Source organism: Trachymyrmex cornetzi, unplaced genomic scaffold (genome assembly GCF_001594075.2).
Source record: "Trachymyrmex cornetzi isolate Tcor2-1 unplaced genomic scaffold, Tcor1.1 scaffold1270, whole genome shotgun sequence".
NCBI lineage: Eukaryota > Metazoa > Arthropoda > Insecta > Hymenoptera > Formicidae > Trachymyrmex > Trachymyrmex cornetzi.
In genome coordinates, this window is record NW_017295840.1 from 109,501 (window position 1) to 135,857 (window position 26,357).

Here is a 26,357-nt window from a genome sequence, read left to right on the forward strand (position 1 = left end):
ATCCCCGCTTGTACAAAAGGTCCAACAGCAGCAGCAGCAGCAACAGCAATGTACTTCGCTGTAGGAAGCAATACACGAAAAAATTATTACGTTCCACTTCAGAATAATGATGAAACTCCATCATTTACGAAAAGATGTGCCAAGTAAGTTTAAGAATCCTCCATTTTTATACTTTTCAAATTAACTATTTAATTAATTATTTAATATTTCTTTTATATTTTTCTATAGCGCGCCCGTGCATCGTACGGTTCGCATACTAGGCAGGATATACGCATTGACACGTACGGGATACAAATTTCTAGAAATTGGTATCAATGTTGGCCTACCGAGCTACGTGGAGATTGCGATAGGAGATAATCGTGGCAATGAATTAATACTATCTATCGAAACATGGAAAAGACTCTATGAACAACGTTGGAACGTTCAAAACTGCCTTCGGAATCACTGCAAGGGCAATTCTATTACCGTTGGACCGCTGACTGTGCGATTCAGTACGATTGAAAATGCTAAAATTGTATGCTTGGAATCACCCGACGTACGTTTAATGATGACTGAATCAACAATAATGTTTATGTTCAACTTAGATAAATGCATTGAATTAGCATTCGATCAATTGGTTGGTATCGTCGAGAAAGTCCGATACAAAGTTTACACGATTCTCAAATATCTCATCCACTGTAACGGATGCTAAAGATATACAAAATGTAATATGCGCTAGCGATTACTTTGATAAAAATCAGCTCCTCGACTGCGAACTGTTAGCTGTAGTTTTTTGTGCGTAAGAAAAAAATTATGTAAAAGAAATGTAAATAAAAAAAATTGCTAATCTAAAAATTATGATGTAATTTCTTCACACATACATATGTATCACACACATATATATGTACTACTTTATTTCACTACCCATCCTTTGCCCTAGTAAAAGAAAAAGAAAAGAACACAGTGTATTTTGAAAACTAAGTTATAAAAAAACAAAAGAAAAAAGAGGTTCTCGTACCTTTATGGGCGGGTGGCGGCGGCCCGCAATGCATTTTTGGGGTGATCGCGGGGTCGCAGCAGCGACCGGGGGACCTTCTCCGCTCTCTAGCCACATAGAGTTAGAACTCGCCTACTATATCTACTCGCAATAATTATGAAACTTGGTTGTATTTAGGTATTTAAAACAATTAATAAACGTTGCTTCTATAAAAATTACATTACGCTATATCTTGGTCGAAAAACGGTTGGAGCATATACCCTTTGTAACACTTTTTGTTCTATAACTGTTTGTTTTTTTTGTTCATGGCAATATTTCCTTTTTTGTGATGTTTTTTGTTATCTTGTACGTGACTGCAGTCCCCAAAATCTTACTGCCATTCCGCATGACGTCATACCCCCACCACCGAAGAATCCCCGCGCTACGCTTCCCTTCGCCTACGAGTATCCCCCGCACCCCGCGCTTCCCTCTAGTCCCATGGGTTAGAATCCGCCTAGTATACCTACTAACTGTGAAAGGTGACGAGATTGAAAAGAGGAATGTGGATTTCCATATAAATGCTATAATGAAATTTGGAGCAACAATCGAAAGTACTGATTCCAAATATTCCGCTTATGCCCCAAATGGATTAAGAAACACTCATATAACACTTCCATACCCTTCTGTTGGAGCAACTGAACATGCATATTTCTTGAAGTGCTTGTAAAAGGAACTAGCGTTATTAGTAATATCGCAATAGAACCAGAAATCATGCAACTCATTACAATGCTAAGATCAATGGAAGCTGAAATTTTTTTGAATTCTGGCAGAAATCTAACTATCTCTGGTGTTAAAAAACTACACAAGACTAATATTCATGCTATAGGAGATCACATAGAAGCAGCATCCTCGGCATCTCTTGCATGTGCTTCCGGAGGAAAAATCGAAGTAAGCGGTATAAGACCTGAGTTATTAAGACATTTCCTTTGGTATTACAACCAAATCGGCGGCAGTTATCAGCTGGTAAACGCAGAAACTATCTTATTTTCTAGTAAAGGCGCATTATCCCCAGTTACAATTGAAACGGATGTATATCCAGGATTTTCAACCGATTGGCAGCAGCATTTTGCAACACTTTTGATACAAGAAAATGGCATGTCTGTGACACATGAAACTGTATATAAACAAAGATTTGGTTATTTAGAAGTATTAAATAAACTTGGGGCTAAAACACAAACTACTAAGATGTGCCTTGGTTCATTGGATTGTAGATACAAAGGCTGTGATTATGCACATAGCGCATTAATACACGGTCCAACAGCATTAACAGCTATAGATAAACCTATAGCTGTGCCAGACATTAGAGCGGGATTAGCTTATTTAATAGCAGCAACTCTAGCAGAAGGAACAACAATTCTGACAACTGCAACTCATATAGAAAGAGGATATGGAAACCTCATTGATAAACTCTCAAGAACAAATCTTGAAATAGAAGGTATTCCAACTTGAAGCTGTTTTTCTATTATAAGCTTCGTTTTGATATTAAATATTTTGATAGATAATAATATTGCAATTAACAATTCATTTCACAAGTTAGTATGACAAAACAAGAAATAGCGAAGTATAAAGCAGATATAGAGCGCTCCTTGGAATTTTTGATGAGGTATCTTTGACTGGAATAATGCTTGTAAGAAACTCGATGATATAAATGCAAAATGCGAAATGCAAGATTTTTGGGATCGAGAATCTGCAAGGCGCAGATTGCGAGATAGAAATTATCTAGGTAAGTCAATAAAAGTTGTTTTATCACTTAAGCAGGACATTGCATCTTGTATAGAGTTAATAGATATGGCAGAGGAAGCGTCTGATATTCAGCTTTTATCAGAAGCTGAATCTTTACTTCAAGATCTCAGTAAGATTGTTCTCGAGAAAGAAATAGATTGCATGCTGTTTCATGAGGCCGACCAAAACGATGCATTTTTAGAAGTACATTCAGGAGCAGGAGGAACAGAAAGTGATGACTGGGCTTTCATGCTATTTAGGATATATTCTAGATGGGCAGAGAGACATAAGTTCAAAGTATCGATAGTGCATTCAATGCCAGGAGAAAGTGCAGGTATAAAGTCTGCAACAATTAAAATAGAAGGCGAAAATGCATACGGGTAGCTCACAACAGAAAGTGGTGTCTTGTTAGAATATCACCGTTTATAATAGTGCTGGAAAACGCCATACTAGCTTTGCTAGCATACATGTATACCAAGTAGTCGACGAAAATATAGAAGTCGCTATCAACGAAACCGATCTTAGAATAGACATATCGTTCTTCCGGCGCAGGTGGGCAGCACGTCAACACCATAGCGCAGTTAGAATATGGCAATGTTGAAATCACGGCTATATGAACTGGAACTTCGAATTAAAGAAGAAAAACTAAACCAACAAAATAAAACTAAAACTGAAATAGACTGGGGACACCAAATTAGATCATATGTATTACATCCTTATAAAATGGTTAAAGATAGCAGAACATCTTATCAAGAGGGTGATACTAACTCAGGATTGGATGGAAAAATCGATAACTTTATATATCATACCATGAGAGATTTTGTGAAATATAGCTAAAGCGTTACAATATAGCATGTTACAATCTATGATCTGTATACCTCTGCTAAATGAAAAATTGTTACTTAACTTCAGTACGTACGAAGTTAGACTTCAAAAAAGCTAGGAAGAATAGTGCTAAAGGTAATACACGAAACACATAATGAACATTCTGACGACGCAAATTTTTGAAGTGTGACAAATTACCCATCTTTATAAGCATTATACACTGCTTTGAATAGAATAATATAATGAAAAAGATCCATAATATTAGAAATTTCTCTATAGTTGCTCACATTGATCATGGCAAATCTACACTTGCAGACCGCCTAATTGAAATATGCGGAGGACTTCAAAGCAGAGAAATGACAGCCTAAGTTCTTGACTCTATGGAAATTGAGCAAGAGAGGGGAATTACTATCAAGGCTCAAACTGTTAGATTGCATTACAAAGCTTCAGATGGAACACAGTATATTCTAAATTTAATAGATACCCCTGGGCATGTAGATTCCCCATATGAGGTTAGCAGATCACTTGCTGCTTGCGAAGGCTCTATCCTAGTTGTAGACGCAAGTCAAGGCGTTGAAGCACAAACACTAGCCAATGTCTATAAAGCTATAGAGAGCAATCATGAAATCATAGTAGCACTAAATAAAGTAGATCTCCCTGCAGCTGACGTTGATAGAGTGAAATCACAAATAGAAGATGTAATAGGTCTAGATACCTCTAATGCAATTCCAATCTCTGCAAAAACTGGCTTGAACATCCCTGAACTACTTGAAGCAATTGTACGATTTTTGCCTGCACCCAGTACTTCTGTTGAATCTCCACTTAAAGCTATGCTTGTTGACAGTTGGTATGATCAGTATCTTGGCGTAGTGATATTAGTAAGAATTATAGATGGCGTCTTAAAAAAAGGTGAAAAGATCAAAATGATGGCAGCTGGCGCATCTTATAATATAGAAAGTGTCGGTATATTCACTCCAAAGAAGGTTATGATAGAACAGCTTGTTGCAGGAGAAGTTGGATTTATCACTGCCGGAATGAGAGAAGTTGCAGATTGTCATGTAGGAGATACAATAACAGACTAAAAAATCCCTGCAATGCTCCATTACCTGGGTTCAAAGAAAGTCAGCCTGTAGTATTTTGTAGTTTATACCCAACGGATGCAGGCCAATTTCCAATTCTTAGAGATAGTCTTGCTAAGTTAAAACTTAATGAAGCAAGCTTTCAATTTGAAATGGAAAGTCCAGGCGCACACTTGGCTTTGGCTTTCGATGCGGATTTCTTGGTCTATTGCACCTTGAAATTATACAGGAACGTCTTGAAAGAGAATTTGATCATGACATAATTACAACAGCCCCAAGTGTAATCTATCATGTACATCTAAGGTCAGGGCAAGTAGTTCACGTGCATAATGCCGTAGATATGCCAGATCCAACACACATAGATTATATCGAAGAACCTTGGGTAAAAGCAACTATTATGGTGCCAGAAGAATATCTTGGTTCTGTGCTTGCGCTTTGCATAGAAAAACGTGACGTGCAAGATAATATCACATATGTAGGAAATAGAGCGATGGTTGTATATGCATTGCCACTTAATGAAATCGTTTATGATTTTTATGATAGATTAAAATCCTGTTCTAGAGGTTATGCAAGTTTTGATTGGGAAATCAGTAAGCATTTAAGAGTATTAAGAGACTTAATTAAAATGAGCATATTGATTAATGAGGAAATTGTTGATGTGTTATCATTGATAATACATAAAAGTAGGGCAGAAACTAGAGGACGTGAAATCTGCTTGAGATTGAAAGATTTAATTCCAAGACATATGTTTTCAATCCCTATACAAGCTGCAATTGGAGGCAAAATAACTGCAAGAAAAACTATCAGTGCAATGAGAAAAGATGTCACCGCCAAGTATTACGGTAGGGATGTGACACGTAAAAGGAAATTGCTTGAAAAGCAAAAAAAAAGACAAAAAGAAAATGCGCTCTATAGGACGTGTAGAAGATCCGCAAAGCGCATTTATTGCAGTTTTGAAGGTTGGAAATGGTAAATAAAAATTACTCCAAGAATGCTGCAATATATGCTAAAATACGTTCGTCTTTGTAAAAAGACTATGGTAATAGAGGGTTGCTTATAATAGATATTTTGGACTCGGAGGCGGTACCCGACACCTCCACCATCTTATTTTTGTTTACACTCAAGTAGTTAATCTTTAGAAGCTTTTAAGTTATGATACACAAGTATTTTCATAGCACTTTAGCTATAGATGCAGGTCTGTTTTCTATTTCTAAGCTTTGATTCTAAATAACAGCCTTGGTGTAAAATATACTAGTATGGGGGTGAAACAGCTTCGACATATATTTAAAAAAGCAATTGTTACCCAGGATGATACCTTCTGTGATGGGTCAAAAAAAGTAAATGCAAATAAAGTTTTTGCACCTGCTAACGAAAATTTCGACAGCAGAGCTTTCGCTCTAGCTGCTTAATTTCGGCAAAGCGCGGTTCTTGGGGTTTTCCGGGCAACAGAAAAGCCCCTTATCTATTCCATTCACCAAAAGTCCCGGGAGCTGCATAAAATAAGAAATAAGGTTTATAGCAGCAAAAAAGTGTTTCAAATCCACAGTAAGGATGTAAAGCAAATTGAGAAAGAAGCGAAAGCTATGCGGGTGAAGTTAGTGCATCCAGATTCCTATAGACCGCTTTTGAAACTATCATCGTAGTAACTCCATATTATAAATAGCTGAGACTAAATTGAATCTAAGGCAAAATCTCTTGCGCCGATTGTTATATTTATCGGATATAATTTTTAGTAAAAGTCTAGTTTCAGAAGAGATCTTATGAATTTCAGGCCAAGGATTTTTACTTAAAATATTAGATACAAGATATTTGGTGTTTTAGATAATTGTCCTAAGGGCTGTAAGTGATATTATTTAAAGAAGGTATTGTAAATGAATTTGGATGTTGTATTTAAAATTATTGACCACGGCACTGATGAATACAAAAGCGCACTGAGAGAGCGTATACTTCGCGCTCCGCTTGGTTTGAGTTTTCCTGAAGCTGAATTATTAGCAGAAAAATCCCATATCCAAATTGTCGAATTCAATGGCACAGAAATTATTGCAACCTCTGTACTAGTTCCAGAAGGACAGCATTGCAAAATGCAGCGCGTCGTTGTTAAAGAAGATTTAGTGAATACAGGTATTGGCTCTAAAATGATGGCCTTTTGTGAGGATCACTCTAAAAAACATGGCTTCAAAACCATTTATTGTCATGCACGTGATTCAGCTGTGAATTTTTATCTGAAGAATGGATATGTAGCAGAAGGCGATTATTTTGATAAATATACGATCCCTCATTTAAAGATGAGAAAAATTTTATAGGAATCACATGGCAACCGATCATTACTAGTCCAAGCACCAAAATTCCAAATCAATGAAATTGCTTATCCACTATGAATCCATGATCATTCTACTTTCAAGTGCAACACCTTATTTCATTTGTATTCGTGCCTTATAGCACAATAGGTGTTGCACTTCATCTTAGAATTTCCCCACCTCCATTGTAGTATTCAATCTCATCTTTCTAATAAACTTTTCTTGTAGTGAGTTCTGAGAAAGCCTCAACTCAAGATGATTGAAATCTACAAAATCCAGTATTTGATCTTGCTGCCTGCAGCTATACACATAAGACTCTTTTTTCGTTATAGGATCTACATGTATTTGCAAGCATTGAGCACATATCTCCTTCATCATACATTGCATAGGTGACTTAATTGATGCTATTACAACATGAGGCCATTTGAATAAATTCTTGAGTCTACTATGCCTTGCTTCTTCAAATGCCTTCATCATTTTATCAGAAATTATTACTATGATATGCTCTATCTCACTTAATTTTATGAGGGTTCCATCATAACTTGCAATTCCATCTATAATGTTGCCAATAGCAGAATAATCCGAACTTCTTCTGACCTTTAGCAATGATTCCTGACAACACCACACAACAGAATCCGCAGCATCTTCTATCTCATCTATCTTATATCTATCTACTGCTTTTTTATAACCAGCAAAATACAGTACTCTACAATCATTTTCTCGCAAAGCTTTGCCTATTGAAAATAGCACTGCATTTCCAAGTCCACCATCTACCAGCATTACATTTTTATTTTTTGGTATCTCAGTTGGGGTACCAGTTGGCCCCACGAACGAAACAACATCTCCTTTTTTCAAAGTCGCACAGGCATCTGAGGATGCTCCAGTTTTCAGTACTATTACCCCAACCAGACCAAGTTCCTTATTCACCCAAGCACCTGTACAGCCACTCCTTCCATCCTATTTTCGGAGATTTGAGAGTAATTTTGCAGCCTATAAAACTGCCCTGGTTGAAACTTCTTTGCTGCTAGTGGTGCTTTTATTATTATCTCTAGCACATTTGGTGTAAGTCTTTTTACATCTTCAATTAGTTCTCTATCTAATTCACTAAAAAATGTTGTATGTTGCAAATCAGAGTTTGGTGCTGTGCTTTGCACGTGCCTTTCTATGATTTCTCATCCATGCTTTGCATTTGCCATTGCCTTAACAACATTGCCACTATAAGAAACATGCATATCATCCAAATGGCTAATACTAGGATTTGACAATGCATCACTTAATATAAACGTATTTTTAGGTTTCGGAGTTTTTTCTGCAACGACAGGATTGTTTTTTTCGTCCACCAATACGAAATGTGTTCCATTTAATTTGAAGTGTTCTGCATCTTTATGAGCAACTGTAGTATTAGGATGTGTGCCAGTTGCTATAAAAATTGTCTTTGCTTTTATAATTCCAGTTTGATGCTTCAGCAGCGAAACACCACCAAACGAAATCTATCAACTTCAATTTCTTGAGGTATTATGTTGTCTATAAATTCCACTCCCTCTTCTAGCGCTTTTTGTACTTCTTCATGATTTAGCCTATAACTGGGTGATTCCTGCATAGACTTGCGATACACTACTTTCATTCCACCCCATTTGTTCAAAAGCGTTAACTTCTTCTCTGGAGCTTCTCTAATGATTGCAGCATGCATCATGAATTCCTGCGCTATCTCTAATTTTTCTTCGTTTAGATCATTTAGTATTTTTGGACCAAGCTTTTCATATGTACGCAAAAACCTCTCAACTTGTAGAGGATAATATGCAAGACTCTCAGCAGCAGTATCTATAGCTGTTAGACCCCCACCTATAACAAGTATTGGCAATCTTATCTGAAGGCTTGCTATGCTGCCCTCTAGATGCGAACCAAGCAACTGCAGTGTCATTAAGGAATCAGAGGCAGTTATCACTCCTTTCACCAGTACATTATGAATATCTGGAATGTTTGGCTTCCCTGCACCTAGTGCAAGAGCTATGATCAAATCCTAAAGAAGCTGCAGTTTTATAATCAATGGCGCTACCAAATCTTGTACTATTATACATACGAAAATTTTCTCTTCTCTCTAGTAAAAGCCTAATTATCTTTAGATAATTTTTATTCCAGCGCGAAGTTATACCATATTCCATGACACAACCGAACCCTTCAGGAACTCGGTTCTTTAAATCATCGTATATCTCATTTGGGATGGGAAGTAACTCGTTATTTGTAAAGAAGTTACAGTTGGAGTTACTTTTTTTCAGTAACTGTAACTTAACTTCGTTACTTTCTTTCTATCTGTAACTATAACTTAACTTAGTTACATCTTTTAAGTAACTATTAACTAATTTAATAGTTACTTTCATAGTTATTTTATATATTTTAAACTTATTTGTCAATTTAGTGTGCGGTAGTGTCCACTTGGCGCTACAAATACTTCGAAACATTTGATTAATCAGAAGAAAGAAATTTAATTAAAACATTCAATGAACTATTGTACCTGTTTGGTCTATATTTTGGGATCTAATGGAATCCGCCAATCAAATACAAGAGCGCTCCGTGAACGGTTGTAGACCATTTTGGATTAGTGCTGGAATTTATTTGCAACTTTTAGCCAAATATAAAAAGAATTTTTTTTTACAAAAAACATTGTATATGTGTGCTATTTCATATTCATATATTTTCATATGTGTTTATATTACTTTAACGAAAAACGTCTTTGCCATACAATTTTTTTATCTTTTTGAATAAAATTGTATAACATGTAAATGTAAGCCAGTCTTTTTTTTTAATTGTCCTAGGCTGCATTACTCTGATGACCCCGTGTATCATCCTTGTTTAATATTAGGTGAAAAACAAGGGTAAAACGATACATGAAAGCAATTGGATAACGTTTTTGAATACAGCCCTAATGGTATCAATACTACTAGTAAAATTTCCGATAAAAAAAGTAACTTAAAAGTAACTTAAAGTTACTTTTTCAGTAACTGTAACTGTAACGAATTACTTTTCAAAGTCAATAACTTGTAACGGTAATTAATTACTTTTTGAAACAGAAAAACTGTAACTGTAATTATTACTTTTACAAAGTAACTTTCCCATCCCTGGTAAGATCTTTTATTGCCTTGAAATTATGCCTTCTTCCAAGTTGATCTATTCCAGAGATTTCAGGCGCAAGAGGTTCAATTTTTAAACCATCAATAGCTACAACAGTAAATCCAGCATTCAACAAATAGTGAGCAAGTGTAAAACCTGCAGGTCCGAGACCTGCGATCAACACCTTATATTGATTTATTTCCTTTGGTAAATAATGCTTAAATTTTAATGGATTCCACCTAGTTAAAAGATTATATATTTCAAAGCCGTATGGCAGATTTAACACCTGATATAAATTTTCCGTCTCTAGCAGTGGAATATCAACAGGTAGCTGCTTTTGATATGTATTTCCATCTGCATTTCTAGAATCGCCTGCAACATATATGCATGATTTCGTGCAATCATTACATATTCTATAACCTGTAGCCGCAACCATCGGATTATCTATAACTGCAGTTGCAAGCGCACTGACTACATATCCCTGCTTTTTTAGATAATTCATAGCTGAAATCTTTTCTTCAAGCGGGCAACCAGTCAATTCTATTGCTAAAGGATTTATGGAGAAACTCTCATTACTACAATTTTTATTTTTTGCACCAATTGAGCAGAAATCTTTCTCCTGATTGTGACAGTAAATGCAGTAGTTCGCATTATATACTGAATGCTCAAGCGTCGTATCTTTCAAATGAGTTGTAAAATCTTCTCTAACTTTCGCGTTTGCGTTACATACCTTCCTATCTACAAGATTCTCATAATCTTTTTTGCGCGGAAACTTAAAAAGTACGCTATTCTTATGCTTAGCTTCACCCTCCTCTGTTCGAAGCACCCAAACAGTATATATTTCTGCAGCATTAATTAGGTGAACATATTTATCCTTATCCTTTTGCCACTTTGTCACAAACTCAGCAAAACTAATCTCATTATTAAGCACAACACCTTCTTGTGTTAGTAATGATATAGCTTTCTCTATTTTTGAATATATAACATCATTTGTTATGCATAGCTGCTTTGCAACTCGCCTTTGTACAAATTTTCTTTGACACGATAGTAATGCTTCAAGTAGCAGATATTTCTTTCTTACTTCCTCTATTTCACTTTCTATACCAAATAGCAGTTCAATAAACATTTCTAGCAGAGGAGCAAGTTTTATAATTAATTTTTGCTCCTCTCTTAGATGATGTAATGCTCCTTGCAGAAATTAACACATCAAATAAAGTATCTTATCTATATTATTCAGCCACTTTAAAAACTTTTGATCTAATATTTTTAAATTATCCAGCTTATAAAGGTCGCTTAATGAAATAGAAGATAATAGTTCCAGCATACCACACCGCTCAATGAAAATAAGTATACTCGTCATACTTCAAAAATTGGCGCCTTAAGAATGCTCCTTATGTATTTCGTATACTACCTGCTAGCATTCTTCCTAGCTCCTTTTGAAATCTAACTTTGTATGTGCTGCAATTAAATACCAACTCTTCATGTTAGAGCAGTATATAACAGGATTAGCCCCATGGATTTACGCCCTCCGGACCACAACACAGCTCACTTATACCACATTGCAATGCAAAATCATTAGATTATTTTATAAGAAAAATGCTTTTCCATTTCAAAGGCTAAAATAAGATGCATACAAATAAAAATTAATAATTAATATATATAGTTAAAGCGTTATATATACTGCCACTCAATGACGAGTTGGAATTTAATTTATTTAAGTACATATAAAGATAGACTTCAAAATGAGCTATGAATAATAGTGTGCAAGTAGTACACGAAATACATAATGCGTATTAGACCTTTTTCGAAACTTGTACTTCTTTTTGAGAATTGGTGTGTCGGTTTCGCATTTCGGATCCTCATGTATATCAAATACACTAAGGTCCTCACAAGCGCATAAATTTCCTACCATTTCTCTGACATACACTAGTTGCAAAAGAGATCTATTCTGACGACGCCAATTTTTGAAGTATGACGAGTATATTTCATTACATTAGACTTAATATTTCTGAAGCCGCTTTTCGACCGATTAAAATAGCATCAGACGCTCTGCCGTACAACCTTGAATAGATCATCTCTTTGCTATTTGCATAAAAAAATGAAGAATTGAAGAAAACCTCACCATTAACAAGCTTAGCATAAACAGCAGTTGGAGTTGAACAATCCACCAAATGCCTTCATAAGTGTTCTTTCAGCCAAGACACAGCAGTAAGTCTTTGCATGATTAATTGACTTCAGGACTCTGCTATCATCTATGCGACATTCTACACCTAGCTCCCTGCCCTATTGCCGTAATAAATTGCTCTACATCAAGCACTGCAGTCGCATGTTCCATCATATTAAGCCTCTTCAATCCAGCAAGCGCTATTACAATTGCATCAACAACTCCATTATGCAATTTTCTGATTCTAGTCTCTTACTCTGATATTTTGAACTTTGACTTGCTTATAGAATTTCTGCAAGAAAGCTCGTCTTCTGCTTAAGCATGTTCCGACTACTGCTCCTTCATGAAGTTCCTCTAGTGATTTGACATTCAGAGATATAAAAACGTCTCTCGGATCTTCTCTTTCTAAAACACAATCTATAACTAACTCTTTTGGAATAATAGCCGGCACATCTTTCATAGAATGTACGGCTATATCAATTTCCTTTGATATTAGTTGCATTTCTCTTTCTTTAAGAAATAATCCCTTGCCTCCAAGCAAATGCAAATCAGCCTGATATAATCTATCACCGGTCGTTTGAATTTTCACTATCTCACATTTTATATCTGAAAAATTTTCTTGAATTTTACAAATAACAGCTTTAACCTGCGCAATGGCAAGCGGGCTCGCCCTAGTTCCAACTTTTAGAAGCATTCCGTTGCTTATCACTAACAGTTTTTAATATTAGTCGATATGTTGGGCTGATTTACAAAACTACTGCTCTTAAAGATAATTCTAAAATCTATTTGATCACTAAAGATAAATACCTCAATCAACAAGAGACGCATCACGCCCCTCCTCTCGCCAGTCACAGTATACAAAAACTAAATCAAATATCAACATAAGTAATCATAACATTTCACTATATATTCATTGGCCATTTTGTAGATCAAAATGCCCTTACTGCGATTTCAACAGCCATATAGCAACAAATATCGATGATATAAAATGGTTCGAAGCGTATAAATTGAACATTGAATACTACTCTGAATATCTTGCATAAAAGGAGGTTACAAATATTTATTGGTGGTGGCACTCCATCTTTGGCTCCGCTATCTATTATATGTGGAATTTTAGAAAAAATCGCTACTGTATCTAAAATATCAAAGGGTGTAGAAATCACATTTGAAGCAAATCCAACATCTGTTGAAAGCAGTAAATTTCAATCAAATAGAGCAATTGGCATAAATAGAGTTTCGCTTGGCATACAAAGTTTAAATCAAAATAATCTAAAGTTTTTAGGTCGCAAGCATAATGTAGATGAAGCAAAGAGCCCAATTGAGGTTGCTAGTAAGTATTTTAATAATTATTCACTAGACTTTATCTATGCACTTCCCAACCAAACGCTAAGTGATTGGGCACCTGAGTTAAATGAAATAAAGCACTATATATCTAAGCATGTTTCACTATGCCAACTTACAATAGAGAAAGGCACTCCATTCTTTAAATCACATAGAAGTGGTGAATTTGAAATGCCTACAGAAGACTTATCAGCTGATTTTTATAATCTTACTCAAGATATGATGTGGGACATGCCAAACTATGAAATCTCAAACCATGCAAAGCAAGGTTATGAATGTAAACATAACTTTGGTTATTGGAAATATAATGAATATCTTGGAATAGGCCGTGGCGCTCATGGCAGATATGAAAAAAATGATGTTAAATATGCAACTCTTCAATATCATAGTCCTGAAATATGGTTGAAAAAAAGCATAGATGATAGATCCGCCTTTCAAACTATAACTCCACTCAGTACAGATGAAGCTCGAAACGAGAAGATACTAATGGGAATGAGACTGAAGGAAGGAATGGAGCTTGAATTTATAGCAAAAACTGATCAACAACTCATTTCAGTAGAATTTTTAATAAATTTTGGCATCTTGGAATACAAAGAAATACTTGGAAAAACACATATTGCAACAACAAAAAAAGGATCTTTCATGCTAAATAAAGTAGTGGAATTCATCACATAGAACTTATTCAACTCTAAATTATCATTATTCGAACATTACTTATAAAATATCCAGCAATTTTTTAAAACATAACATATAGAGCTTTAGCTATATTATCTAGTCTATCCACTAAAAGTCCAAATCAGGAAATTGCTCATCCACTAAGAATCCATGGATGGAACTTTTTGCATTGCTAAATTCTGAAATGGTTTATGCAGCACGAGAATTATATAGAACCCGCATCTTGGGAAGGCGCTAAAGCGCCTTTTTCTGGCTTAAGCAATATTAAAAAATGCGAGTGTGATACTTGCTCTAAAATCCGCAAGGCTTTTACATATTTTGCGCATTTGTCTATGCGGAATTTAAAATGTAATTTTGCCGCTCTAAGCATTATTTTATAAAGCTTCTGAGACTTTTGATTTTGATGCATGTACTACCTGAGATGTTGAGCAGCATACCATGATGCTCTTGACAATAATTTGATCTATATTTAATCTTAGTTCTTGTGCTAAAGCTCCCGGTAAGCGGTCCTGCTTTTTTCGGAAAGTAACTGAGAAGTTCTATTAAAATCAAGCATCTTTGATACGTATATAACTCTAAAACTCGTTTATCATACACATTTTATAATATTTTTAGTTATAAAACAAAATACATCGGTAGCATTATGACGACACCAATTTTTAAAGTATGGCAGGTATACCTGTCCAGATACTAGCAAGATAGCACTTTGAGTGCATCTCCTAATGTTTCGTAGTGTATGTTATGATTGTCACCTCATTCTGTATAGTGCAAGTAATCAATTTGAAATAATTCGGGAGAAATTGTGAAGTATAAGTGCTTATCAATTGCTGGATTCGATGGATCAGGCGGTGCTGGCATTCATGCTGATATAAAAACATTTTCAGCTACTGGATGTTATGGAATGAGCGTACTAACTAATTTACCTGTACAGAATACATGTGGAGTTAGAAAATGTTACGACTTACCACTTTCATGTATAGAAGAACAACTAGAAGCTATCTTTGATGATATAATACCTGATAGCATTAAGATAGGAATGTTGTTTTCTACTGAAATTATTGAGCTTGCAGCTAAGTTTTTAAGTGCTAAAGCAAAAAACATTCCTATTGTTTTAGACCCAGTAATGGTCGCAAAAAGCGGAGATAGACATGCTAAGAAACGACGCAGTAGATGCACTTAAATCTGCACTAATTCCAATTTCCACAATAATCACACCAAATATACCAAAAATCCATGTTTTATGTGTCAGAAATAATGAAATTGAAGTTTCTGCATCAACTTTACTAAAACTCGGATGTCATGCAGTATTGCTAAAAGGTAGTCATAGAAGTGGCTAATATTCCACTGATTTATTCTTAGACAAAAATGGTTTTAGTAAAACACTATCTGCGTATTATATCTAAAAACACACATGGTACGTATTATATCTAAAAACACACATGGTATTGGATGTACGCTTGCAGCTGCAATTTGTGCTTTCCTTGTTCGCGGCATGCAACCATTTGAAGCATGTAAGCTTGCAAAACAATATCTATCTGGAGCAAAATTAGCCTCAATTAATCAAGAGATAGGAAAAGATCATGGTCCTGTTCATCATTTTTATAAGCTATGGGACAAGATCGATTTTGCTCTGTATGAAGATTAGTGCTAAAAACTAACAAAGAAAGCTTTGGATATTTCTTTCAAAAATTGTTGAATTAATAGATGAACTTTTTCTGATGATCCTTGTGAAAGATAAATGAAAAAGCATCATGTTTTTTCTTTACTTTTATAAAAAGCTACTATAGCTAAAATGCTACAATATGATATTAGATATTATCACAAACTCGCTTTAGCTATACCATCTTACACCTACAAAGAGACTTTAAAAAGAGCTAGAAAGAACGCGAGGCAATGTATAATTCAATCATAATGTATTCTGATAATGCAAATTTTTGAAGTATGACGAGTATACCGATTTTAAGGTAAGTTTATTGTGAGTTCCACACCGAAAAATATATCAAAATCTCTAGTTGTTGCAATAATAAGTGCAACAGGTGCAGCATATGGCACTGAGATTTTAAAGATCTTAAAAACGCTCATTATCAAAACACACTTAATAATTAGTGACACTGCTAATATCACGATAAACTACGTGTTCGAGCAAGCTCGAATATGTCAAAGACTGCCAATTTAAATAACGCGCCGCAAGCACAACTTTTATTTTACGCTTAACGCGACAGCGCATGATCGAGAGCGCGATCAGATTGGCACGCTCTTTCAAGCGTCCTTTTTTCGTTTATCTTCCGGTCTCCTGTTATTCTCTTGGTAACGACAACGAATTATCGCGTATTTTTCAATAAAGGAATCCTAGGACATTGATACCGACTTCTCACGCCCTTTCAAACATTACTGTCAATATCAATTAAGACGATTCAAGGTAAGAGCGTTAAAGATCTGCTTCTTGCTGCACAGAATCAATCTAGACGTGTCTCTAATCATACACGAATCCATAATTCTTTGTTTGCCTGATGAACGGTCTCAGGCGGTGGGTCGCTACCACCAATGGGTGTCCGATGATCTGGCTCGGACAGAATTACTTGACGATCCGCTCTGAGTAATCAAACAACTTCTTTCTTATGGGGCCTGATGATCGGCTCAGGCGAACGTCCCATTTTCATTATTGGTGAACTTGATGATCGGCTCAGGTTTCACGCTATGCGAGAATTTGGGATTTACACCCCTCCTCATCTGCTTTTCCTTTAGTCCTTTTATTTACCATTGATTCCAGCATAATACATCCTTTTCTAGTTTATCAATAAGGTTCAAGAGTGAATCAAATTCAGAATCGGACATACCATGCTGAGTAATAAATATCAATTTCTAATCTTGTCTAAACCTAAATTAGTTGTATGATTATCTTTTGTATTTGAGTTGCATTAAAATTTTGAATATTATAAAATAAAGTGAATCAAAGTCAGAATCGGACATACCATGCTGAGTAATAAATATCAATTTCTAATCTTGTCTAAACCTAAATTAGTTGTATGGTTATCTTTTGTATTTGAGTTGCATTAAAATTTTGAATATTATAAAATAAGTTTTCTATCTCGTCTTTAGAGCGCGCTTTCGCTGAGCTAACCGTTCATTTCTGTTCTTAAACGAACACTACGAAACAAGTTATTCAATCAATGATATCAAGAATATTGCAACATTCTCATATAATTGTCATGATATTAATAGCTGTATTTCAAGCGGATCGTTTGAACATAGCGGAATGATTATAGCACCTTATTCTGTCAAAACGATGTCCTCTATTGCATATGGAATTACAGATAACCTACTTACAAGGGCAGCAGACGTTACTCTCAAAGAAAGAAGACCTCTCGTTTTAATGCTTAGAGAAACACCATTGAATCTAAGTCACATAGAGGCAATGAAGCATGTAACCCTTATGGGTGGAATCATTGCTCCACCGTTAAACTCTTTTTACATTCAGCCAAAAAGTATTGAGGATCTTGTGCACTACAGTGTAGCAAGATTTTAGATCTTTTTGGTATTCGTATAGAATACAGTAATAGATGGAATGGACAATCCAAGAGAAATTAACAAATACTCGCGCCAAAAGTCTAAGTCAGTGGAATTGTTCATCCATTAGCATACATGGATGGAACTTTTTGCGCATATACTAACTATACAAGACCTTCTTCACAACTAGCTTATGGCAGAGAAATGGTAGAAGATTTAGGCGCTTGGAAGAGTGTATTCATATACATCCCCTAAAATGAAAAGTTGATATTTAACTTCAGTACATACAAAGCTAGACTTCAAAAAGAGCTAGGAAGAATAATGCGTAAATCATGTATACGAAATACATTCTGAGGGCACCAATTTTTGAAGTATGACGAATATACATGAGGATCTAAAATGCAAAATCGACGCACCAAATTCTCACCAGAAGTACGAGTTTTCAAATAGATCTAATACTCAATCACATAAAAAAGAGTTTCATATTCAAGCTTTTTAGTTTATCAACAAAATAATCAGGCAATTTTAAAACCTTCAGTTTTAGATTTTTGCCGAATAAAGGAATTTGAATTTGCCATGTATGCAAAAATAGAGGACTCTTGCCGTTCCCTTTGTTTTTTGCATATTTTGTGTCTCCAAGTAAATCCAATAGTAAATCCAATAGTAAATCCAAGTAAATACAGGAAATCCAATAGATGAGCTATGCACTCTTATCTGGTGAGTACGCCCAGTAATCAGTAAAAATTCCATTAATGAAAAGCGCATTCCACCACTATTAATGCAATCAAGTACCTTATATTGTGTGACAGCATTTTTTCCCTTAGAATTTTCATGAACTTTTTCAAATTGCCCGCATTTAAAAGCAGATTTATTAATAGGAATATCAATCACATCCTCAGTTATTTCCGGGACTCCATCAAGAATAACAATATACTTTTTTTGTATAATTTGCTCTTTGAGCGCTAGTGATAATGTTTGAGCAGCTAGTTTACTTCTAGCTAATAATAATATTTCACTAGTTTCTTTGTCTAGTCTGTGTACCAATCTAGGTTTTTCGTCAGCGTCAAATTGCAGAAGTCTTGATATCGAATCTATACTTATTTTAATGTTGCTTCCACCTTGTACTGCAAGTCCTGCAGGCTTATTTAATACTAATATGTTTTCATCCTTATATATTAGACTTTTTACTAACTCTGCTACTATCTTTTTTTCTAGCTCAGAGAATTTTCTGTCAGCATGATCTATGCTGTGCATTGCTGTAGATTCATGCATAGGAATTCTAACCTCATCATCCTTTTCAAGACGCATATTGAGTGCAGAGCGTTTCCCATTAACTCTAATTTGACCAGTGCGCACAAGTTTCGCTACAGCTGCAAACGATACTGCAGCAAAGTATTTGCTGACCAATTTGCTAAGCCTACTTCCTGCATCTTGCTGTGATACCAAGATTTTATGTATATTCATTCCTTATTTTTGATATATCAAATAATCATTATTAAATTCAGCGTTTGGAAAAGTACACTGTTGTACTAATCATAAAATAATCATAACATCAACAAACATGCTTGATATTATGATAATGCTAGATAAGTTTCCCATCTAATCAGTAAATTTTAGTGAGTCCAAGCGCAAAAAGTCTAAGAAGCTGCTTCAAATAAGGCTTTGAGCAGCAAAATTACGTTTTAAATCCGCAGAAAAAAATGCTCAAAATATGCAAAAACCTTACGGATTTTCGACAAATATTATATTTGCTTTTGAATATCGCTTTACCATTCGAAGAACGCTAAAGCGCTTTTTTGGAAGTGTGCAAGCCATATAATGTTCGTGCTGCAAAACCACTCCAGAATTTAGCAATGCTAAAAGTACCATTCATGTATGCATAGTGAATAAGCAATTCCTATGATGCATTGTTGAAGTGTAAAGAGCATCATAAGGAACATTCTGATGACGCCAATTCTTGAAGTATGAACAGTATACACACTTTATAGCTCTTTAGCTATATTAGACCTCATTGAAAACTCGTGCTTTTTTTTAGAATTGGTGTGTCAATTTCGCATTTCGTATCCTCACGTATATCAAATATACTAATGTCCTAGCACCTAAATCTCCTACCATTTCTCTGCCAATAGCTAGTTTTCAAAGAGATTTGATGAATTTACAAACAGATAGACAATAGCACTCCAAGAAATAAACACACGGCTTTTATCAAGAGCTCATTATAATGAGCTCTTATTTCTTTGCTCGTCACACTGATTATCAATTTTAGGCAAAAACTCTTCGCCGTGTTTAATTTCAATGGAAGAATTTTTTAAATCACAGCCACCATCCTCGAATTTCTCACCTAAGTAATGAGACAAGAACCTTTCAGTGATAGCATAAAATGACAAACGGTTCTCTGGTCGTGCGAATCCATGGTCTTCATCTGGATAGAGAACATATGTGACAGGAATATTCTTTTGCTTCATCACCTCAACAATTTGGTCAGATTCAGATTGCTTCACTCTAGAATCATTTGCTCCTTGACCTATAAGAAGTGGCTTTTTAATCCTTTCCACATATGTGATTGGAGATCTAGATGCTAAAAACTCCTTGCCTTCTTCTGTAGTATGATCCGCTCCGATCTTAATCTGCAGCGCCATAAGCGCAGGCATCCAGTAAGGAGGAATTATATTTAATAGAGTCTCTAAACTAGAAGGACCTACTATATCTACTGCACATGCAAACACATCTGGAGTAAAAGTCAGCCCAACCAGCGCTGCATATCCTCGACAACTTCCACCCATGATAGCAACTTTCTCTTTATCAGCTATTTTATTTTGCACAGCCCAATCTACTGCATCTATTAAATCATCATGCATTTTTCCAGCCCATTGAGCATTTCCTGCATTCATAAAGCTCTTCCCAAATCCAGTTGATCCACGATAGTTCACGCTCAGTAGAGCATACCCTCTATTTGTTAGCCATTGATGAACAGAGTTAAAGCCCCAATCGTCTCTAGCCGTTGGACCACCATGTACATAAAGTACCATAGGAAGTGGAGATTTTGTTGTTAACTCATCATCTTTCTGACTCCCACTTGGAAGACTAAGATAACTAATAAGGTCAAGACCATCTCTAGATTTGATTATAACTGGATGCATATGTACCAGTTTATATTTATTTAAATCGCCTCTATTAGCAAACAAAAACTCAGCAAATCCACGGCTCTTTTCTGCTCTATTATACTTGTAATACAGGACCATCATCTTGTGAATCTGCTACTATCCAATGCATCCCATCTAAAGATATACTGACTATTTCAATGTCTCCTTTGATTATAGACTTCAGATATTTTATGTCTTCTCTTATAGAATCATCTATAACAACAATCTCATCCCGCAAGTAATTGTAGGCGGCAAGCAATACATTCTTCTCTGTTGGATGAAGCGTCAAATCAGAAACATCAAATTTATCATTGCTGTATATTAACTTGCTAGACTTACTCTCTATATCAACTTCGGAAAGAGCTGCAGCTGTATATCTGTTTCTTGAATCTATTGTATAGATCTTATCATTTGTTTTATTGAATCCTATGATGCCAGTTGTATTATAATCTTCCTGTGGAATAACGTAAAGCTCTTCAGTTTTTAGTCTTTATCAAATTTATATACATGTGCATCACCATTTTGTTCTTGCTTAACAGCAAACCGCAAATTCAGATCGTCATCGCTCATTAAATGTATAAACTCATTATTTTCGTATACAAGTTTAGTTTCTCCGCTCTTAATGTTTAATCTATAGACATCATGCCAACGCGGATCACGGCTATTAATTTGAATAAGAATTTCATCCTCAAATTTTGGACTCACTCCTTGTATTAATGCATGAACATCACTTGCATTCAGCTTCTTCTCCTCTAAAGTCTCAATATTAACACTATAGACAGCCCAATTTTCGTCACCAGCTTCATCCTGCATATATATTATATGTTTATTGTCATATGCAAAAAAATATGAACGAATCTCTCTTATTTTGTCATTTGTAATACACCATTTTTTATGTTTTCCGTATCTGCAACATAAACGTTTAGAACTCCATCCTTGGGTGCAATATAACCTATATATTTACCGTTTGGACTAATACGAGCTGCAGTCTTATCGGGATTTCTAAAAAGTACAGTTCTTGGTATTAATGAATCATGTTTTGTCTGCATAGCTGTGGAGTAGTTTGGAATTATTATTGATAGCAAAAATACTTGGCATATACGTATAGCCTTGATATGCATAGCTTTATGAAAGAATCTAAATAACATATTGTAAGAAAACCAAATCGTAGTTTATAAACAAGCAGCTCAAGCTAATCAAAGGACAACCATTGAGAATCAAGATACACTTTTTACTATAGATTATACAAGATTCATACAAATTACAGTAGATGGCGCTTCACATCATCATCTCATTTCAAAATTAGTAGCCTTAAACTTACATTTCCTTATGCAAACTGATATAACATAGAGAAATAAAAAAAGCATCATAAAAAACGCCCTAAGAAATCATAAGGGCGCTCTAGTTAACATAATGACATGAATGTACAGCATTTAAAAATGCATATAATCAATGGAATTTTAAAGCTCAACATTTACTGCATGTACACCTTCTTCCTGCTGCACAACTCCACTATGTGCAATATCTTCATATATTGCATTTAATGTAGCACTTTCCAGTGGAATATTACCTTCTGCTTCTACATTAACATCATTAGAATGAGTAGGTATATCTTGTACAACAGAATTAGCAGCTACTTGTTCAAGATCAATATCAGCGACTGTCAAGTTTTGCACTTCACCACAGGTTTCTACCACAGATTCTTGCATACTACCAGGATTTGCAGCAGTGGAATCGATAACGGATTCCTCTACTTTTCCTTGCGATTCTAACTCTTTATCTAGATTTTGATTTTTTAATTCTGTATCATTTTTTAGTCAATACATCACCTGTAGTAGGAACTGCTTTGTTTTGCACTTCACCTGTTTCTACTACAGATTCTTGAATTTTATCTGTATTCTCTGCAGTGAAATTTATAATAGATTTCTCTACTTTTTCTTGTGATTCCAACTCTTTATATAAATCTGTCATAACATCCTCTTATTTATACTTTGATTGTGAAAACTAGCGTAATGCTGAGTGCACATAAATTATCCAAACAAAGTAACGCTATGGTATAGTGAAGTTTTATAGCATGACGCTATAAAAAATATTTTGACGCTAACAACGACTCATCAAACAGGGCCTGCATTTTTGTTTTAGTTACATAAGCTGGCACCACTGATTCATTTGCTGCTCTGTGCTAACTAATAGAAAAACAACGATTATTAATCTGCATAAAATAATCAATTAATATTAATGCAATATTTCAATTGATATCACACAAAACCAATTGCGGTCAAGAATTTAAAAATATATATCAAAATTTAACGAAAGCCCTTTATAAATCTAACATTTTCGACAAAGAGCAAGATATTTGCAACTGGAAGTTCAATGCTTACAAGTACGCGCACCAAAAGTCTCAGAAGCTGTATAAAATGAGGTTTAGAACAGCAAAATTACGCTTTAAATCCTTAAGCAAAATGAGTAAAATATGCATAAAGCTTACAGATTTTACGACAAGTCTCGTTTCACACAAGCCATTTCAGAATTTAGCAATGCCAAACGTTCCATCCATGGACATCTAGTGGATGAGCAATTTCACTGATTTGGACTTTTGACTGATTGGACTTACTATAAGTAAAAATATTAATATTCACCGATTAACATCTTGCAGTAATGCATACTGCTATACACTTAAAACGAGCAAATACAATAAAAACGCAACAATTAATACTAGAACATCATATTAATACTACAACGCTCTATATATTAAGCATCATTAATATTGAAAAATAGACCTCTTTTCGAAATTAGCTACTAGCAGAGAACTAGTAGGAGATTTAGACGCTTGAGAGGACCTTTAGTATATGTTGATATATATCCACTAAAATGAAGAGTTGATATTTAACTTCAGTACATACGAAGTTAGACTTCAAAAAGAGCTAGGAAGAATAGCGCGTAAAGCATGTATACGAAATACATAAGTAGCATTCTGAGAGCACTAATTTTTGAAGTATGACGAGTATACATGAAGACCCAAGCACTAAATCTACGCACCAATTCTCACCAGAAGTAGAATTTCCAAAGAGGTCTAATGACAAATTATAGCTAAAACGCTATGAAATAAGCATGATAAACACAATACACTGCCCTCTCCTAAACTTTCCATATCTCCTTAAAAACAATGACAGCAGAGTTTCTAAGCATTATCGAAACTCTCACTTAAAAGCTTGAAGTTCCCACCAACAGCAGTAGTATTTATCGTCAATGTCCTCTCTGTAACAAATTTTAGAAGATAATTTGGCCCTCCAGCTTTAAAGCCAGTACCAGAATTTCCTTCTCCACCAAATGGATGCGATTCAACCTGGGCACCTGTAGTAGATCTGTTCATATAGATATTTCCAGCTTTTATTTTGCTTGCTACATACCTAAAATTTCTCTCGATACGAGATTGCATTCCAAACGTCAACCTGAATCCTGTACTATTTATTTCGGCAATTACATTATCAATATTCTTTGCTTGATAAGGGATAACGTGCAGTATTGGGCTAAAATTCTCTTCTTTGATGTCATGAATGCTGTTTATCTCTATTATGCAAGGCGCAATGAAATATCCATCTTTATGTTCTGCACTCTCAAGATCGCCACTCCACACCGTTACTTTGAAACCATTGTTCTGCATACGTTCCACATGAGCTTCTAAAGAATTTTTAGCAGAAACGCTAATAACAGGACCAAGATCGTTTGAGAAACCCAAAGTATTACCGATCTTAATCTCCTGCAACGCACTTGAAAGCATTCTTAAGAGAGGCCCATATACCTTCTCTTGAACATAAAGAACACGTAAAGCAGTACATCTTTGTCCTATACTACCAAATGCGGAGAGCAATATCGCATCCACAGATTGCTCTAATAAAGCAGAGCTATCAATGATCATAGCATTCTGTCCACCCGTTTCCGCAATCAAAGTAGCTATAGGCGCATTTCTAGAAGCCAGAGCAACATTTATAGAACGAGCTACCACAGTCGAACCTGTAAAACAAACTCCAGACACCCTATTATCAGTTGTCAACTGTCTGCTTATCTGCCCGTCTGCACCAAGCAATAAATGTAGCGCTTCATCCGACACCCCAGCAGAACGCATTAAATCAACAGTGTAAAGCGCTATTAAAGAAGTTAATTCTGAAGGCTTCGTTATTACAGTATTTCCACATACCAATGCAGCAAAGATCTGTCCACAAAAGATTGCTAAAGGAAAGTTCCAAGGACTAATACAGACAAATACACCTTTAGGGTACAAAGCAAGTGTATTCAACTCACCTGTATATCAGTCCATCGTCATTGGCCCCGACATAAGAGCTCGTACCCTATTTGCATAATATCTTGCAAAATCTATAGCTTCCCTTACTTCACCTATACAATCCTTTATATTTTTGCCGGCCTCTCTTATAAGAAGTGCATATAGAGTATGACGATTATGATGCATTAAATCAGCTATTTTGTCCAGAATTTCAGCTCTCTTCTCAACACTGAAATAAGCCCACTCATCAAAGTACTTATGTGCAGATTCCAGTGCACGCTCAACATCTTTAATACTAGCGCCCCTTAATCTTGCTAAAACTTCTTTCGAATCAGCAGGATTTTTTACAGTAATACATTTACTATCACCACCTTCGATAATATTCTCTTCACCTTCTATACAATGGTTTTTATAAGATTTTTGAAGTATAGAAACAAGAGCAGAAATACTCACATCTTCTACTGACTTTCTAATAACATCCACATCTTGTACAAAACCCATATCATAGCCTATAGAATTTAATCTACCGCTTGAGAATATGTTTTGTGGCATAGGAATCTTAGGAGCGACGCTTAGCTTTTTGGTGGTCGCCTTTACATGCGTTTCCATTTCAACGCCTTGCAACGAATCACACTTCCTATGCACTATGTGTAAAAATGACGTATATATAGCCCCGTTTTCAAGCAATCTCCTCATAAGATATGCCAACAAATCGTGGTATGCACCCACAGGAGCATAGATTCTAGAAATATACCCTTGCTCTATCACAATATCATGCAAGACATCACCCATTCCGTGCAATTTTTGAAACTCAAACTCATCCTTATCACCCATATCCTGAATAGCTGCACTCGTATATGCATTATGTGTAGCAAATTGTGGATATATGAATTGCTTATGAGCTAAAATCTTCTTAGCACATGCAAGATATGATATATCAGTGAATTCTTTGCACGTAAAAACAGGGTAATCCACCAAACCCAGTTCTTGAGCATTTTTTACTTCAAAATCCCAGTAAGCACCCTTAACAAGGCGTACTGGAATCCTTTTATTATATTTCTTAGCAAGCTTTATAATATATAATATAATATATTATAGGGCCGTACATGTGATAACACAAACTATAGAAATCAAAGCCTTTACACGGTCTAGCTGGATCTTAATGCTTGTATGATTCTTATGTGAATTTATATACTACG

General features: G+C 35.3%; 9 protein-coding genes across 9 annotated transcripts in view; 4 read left to right on the forward strand and 5 right to left on the reverse strand.

Annotated features, from left to right (window-relative positions):
- The first annotated feature begins 1,741 nt into the window (after nucleotides 1-1,741).
- LOC108770487 (UDP-N-acetylglucosamine 1-carboxyvinyltransferase-like) lies at nucleotides 1,742-2,464 on the forward strand. Its single transcript, XM_018522118.1, has one exon. It carries the CDS (start codon nucleotides 1,742-1,744, stop codon nucleotides 2,462-2,464), a length of 723 nt encoding a protein of 240 aa, XP_018377620.1.
- Nucleotides 2,465-2,677: 213 nt separating this feature from the next.
- LOC108770488 (peptide chain release factor 2-like) lies at nucleotides 2,678-3,354 on the forward strand. The gene is made up of 3 exons (XM_018522119.1): nucleotides 2,678-2,738; nucleotides 2,793-3,071; nucleotides 3,290-3,354. The coding sequence occupies exons 1-3, from the start codon at nucleotides 2,678-2,680 to the stop codon at nucleotides 3,352-3,354; spliced, it is 405 nt and encodes a 134-aa protein (XP_018377621.1).
- Nucleotides 3,355-4,981: 1,627 nt separating this feature from the next.
- On the forward strand, nucleotides 4,982-5,614 carry LOC108770489 (elongation factor 4-like). The gene has a single exon (XM_018522121.1). The coding sequence runs from the start codon at nucleotides 4,982-4,984 to the stop codon at nucleotides 5,612-5,614; it is 633 nt and encodes a 210-aa protein (XP_018377623.1).
- A 1,489-nt stretch (nucleotides 5,615-7,103) lies between these two features.
- Nucleotides 7,104-11,172, reverse strand: LOC108770490 (uncharacterized protein RP006-like). The gene is made up of 6 exons (XM_018522122.1): nucleotides 10,777-11,172; nucleotides 10,467-10,665; nucleotides 10,075-10,418; nucleotides 8,424-8,958; nucleotides 8,132-8,358; nucleotides 7,104-7,895 (listed from the first exon to the last, which is right to left on the reverse strand). Exons 1-6 carry the CDS (start codon nucleotides 11,170-11,172, stop codon nucleotides 7,104-7,106), a joined length of 2,493 nt encoding a protein of 830 aa, XP_018377624.1.
- Nucleotides 11,173-12,179: 1,007 nt separating this feature from the next.
- LOC108770491 (porphobilinogen deaminase-like) lies at nucleotides 12,180-12,904 on the reverse strand. The gene is made up of 2 exons (XM_018522123.1): nucleotides 12,467-12,904; nucleotides 12,180-12,329 (listed from the first exon to the last, which is right to left on the reverse strand). Exons 1-2 carry the CDS (start codon nucleotides 12,902-12,904, stop codon nucleotides 12,180-12,182), a joined length of 588 nt encoding a protein of 195 aa, XP_018377625.1.
- Nucleotides 12,905-16,167: 3,263 nt separating this feature from the next.
- LOC108770492 (flavin prenyltransferase UbiX-like) lies at nucleotides 16,168-17,752 on the forward strand. The gene is made up of 2 exons (XM_018522124.1): nucleotides 16,168-16,190; nucleotides 17,449-17,752. Exons 1-2 carry the CDS (start codon nucleotides 16,168-16,170, stop codon nucleotides 17,750-17,752), a joined length of 327 nt encoding a protein of 108 aa, XP_018377626.1.
- Nucleotides 17,753-17,924: 172 nt separating this feature from the next.
- LOC108770493 (ribosomal large subunit pseudouridine synthase C-like) lies at nucleotides 17,925-19,197 on the reverse strand. Its single transcript, XM_018522125.1, has 2 exons — nucleotides 18,526-19,197; nucleotides 17,925-17,984 (listed from the first exon to the last, which is right to left on the reverse strand). The coding sequence occupies exons 1-2, from the start codon at nucleotides 19,195-19,197 to the stop codon at nucleotides 17,925-17,927; spliced, it is 732 nt and encodes a 243-aa protein (XP_018377627.1).
- Nucleotides 19,198-19,949: 752 nt separating this feature from the next.
- On the reverse strand, nucleotides 19,950-20,873 carry LOC108770494 (dipeptidyl aminopeptidase BIII-like). The gene has a single exon (XM_018522126.1). It carries the CDS (start codon nucleotides 20,871-20,873, stop codon nucleotides 19,950-19,952), a length of 924 nt encoding a protein of 307 aa, XP_018377628.1.
- Nucleotides 20,874-24,057: 3,184 nt separating this feature from the next.
- LOC108770495 (bifunctional protein PutA-like) overlaps nucleotides 24,058-26,357 on the reverse strand; it is a 3,327-nt gene continuing 1,027 nt past the window's right edge. Inside the window, exons 2-4 of the mRNA XM_018522127.1 lie at nucleotides 25,267-26,181; nucleotides 25,179-25,225; nucleotides 24,058-25,126 (exon numbers count right to left, since the gene is read on the reverse strand). Coding sequence (XP_018377629.1) covers nucleotides 24,058-25,126; nucleotides 25,179-25,225; nucleotides 25,267-26,181 — 2,031 coding nt within the window. The remainder of the gene's footprint in view (nucleotides 25,127-25,178; nucleotides 25,226-25,266; nucleotides 26,182-26,357) is intronic.

What these genes read in the sequence shown, in the direction of transcription:
- LOC108770487 (XM_018522118.1), top strand. Translation starts at nt 1,742, where the DNA reads ATGCTAAGATCAATGGAAGCTGAAATTTTTTTGAATTCTGGCAGAAAT.
- LOC108770488 (XM_018522119.1), top strand. Translation starts at nt 2,678, where the DNA reads ATGCAAGATTTTTGGGATCGAGAATCTGCAAGGCGCAGATTGCGAGAT. An exon ending in GCGAGATAGAAATTATCTAG is followed by an intron (nt 2,739 to 2,792) that starts GTAAGTCAATAA and finishes CATCTTGTATAG; the next exon opens with AGTTAATAGATATGGCAGAG. An exon ending in AATGCCAGGAGAAAGTGCAG is followed by an intron (nt 3,072 to 3,289) that starts GTATAAAGTCTG and finishes CTTCCGGCGCAG; the next exon opens with GTGGGCAGCACGTCAACACC.
- LOC108770489 (XM_018522121.1), top strand. Translation starts at nt 4,982, where the DNA reads ATGCCAGATCCAACACACATAGATTATATCGAAGAACCTTGGGTAAAA.
- LOC108770490 (XM_018522122.1), bottom strand. Translation starts at nt 11,172, where the DNA reads ATGTTTATTGAACTGCTATTTGGTATAGAAAGTGAAATAGAGGAAGTA. An exon ending in AGAATCTTGTAGATAGGAAG is followed by an intron (nt 10,666 to 10,776) that starts GTATGTAACGCA and finishes TGTCACAATCAG; the next exon opens with GAGAAAGATTTCTGCTCAAT. An exon ending in GCAATGTTGTTAAGGCAATG is followed by an intron (nt 7,896 to 8,131) that starts GCAAATGCAAAG and finishes CTCCGAAAATAG; the next exon opens with GATGGAAGGAGTGGCTGTAC.
- LOC108770491 (XM_018522123.1), bottom strand. Translation starts at nt 12,904, where the DNA reads ATGCTTCTAAAAGTTGGAACTAGGGCGAGCCCGCTTGCCATTGCGCAG. An exon ending in TCAAAGTTCAAAATATCAGA is followed by an intron (nt 12,330 to 12,466) that starts GTAAGAGACTAG and finishes TTACGGCAATAG; the next exon opens with GGCAGGGAGCTAGGTGTAGA.
- LOC108770492 (XM_018522124.1), top strand. Translation starts at nt 16,168, where the DNA reads ATGACGAGTATACCGATTTTAAG. An exon ending in ACGAGTATACCGATTTTAAG is followed by an intron (nt 16,191 to 17,448) that starts GTAAGTTTATTG and finishes TGATATTAATAG; the next exon opens with CTGTATTTCAAGCGGATCGT.
- LOC108770493 (XM_018522125.1), bottom strand. Translation starts at nt 19,197, where the DNA reads ATGAATATACATAAAATCTTGGTATCACAGCAAGATGCAGGAAGTAGG. An exon ending in ATGCTGTCACACAATATAAG is followed by an intron (nt 17,985 to 18,525) that starts GTACTTGATTGC and finishes TTTTCATTTTAG; the next exon opens with GGGATGTATATGAATACACT.
- LOC108770494 (XM_018522126.1), bottom strand. Translation starts at nt 20,873, where the DNA reads ATGCATCCAGTTATAATCAAATCTAGAGATGGTCTTGACCTTATTAGT.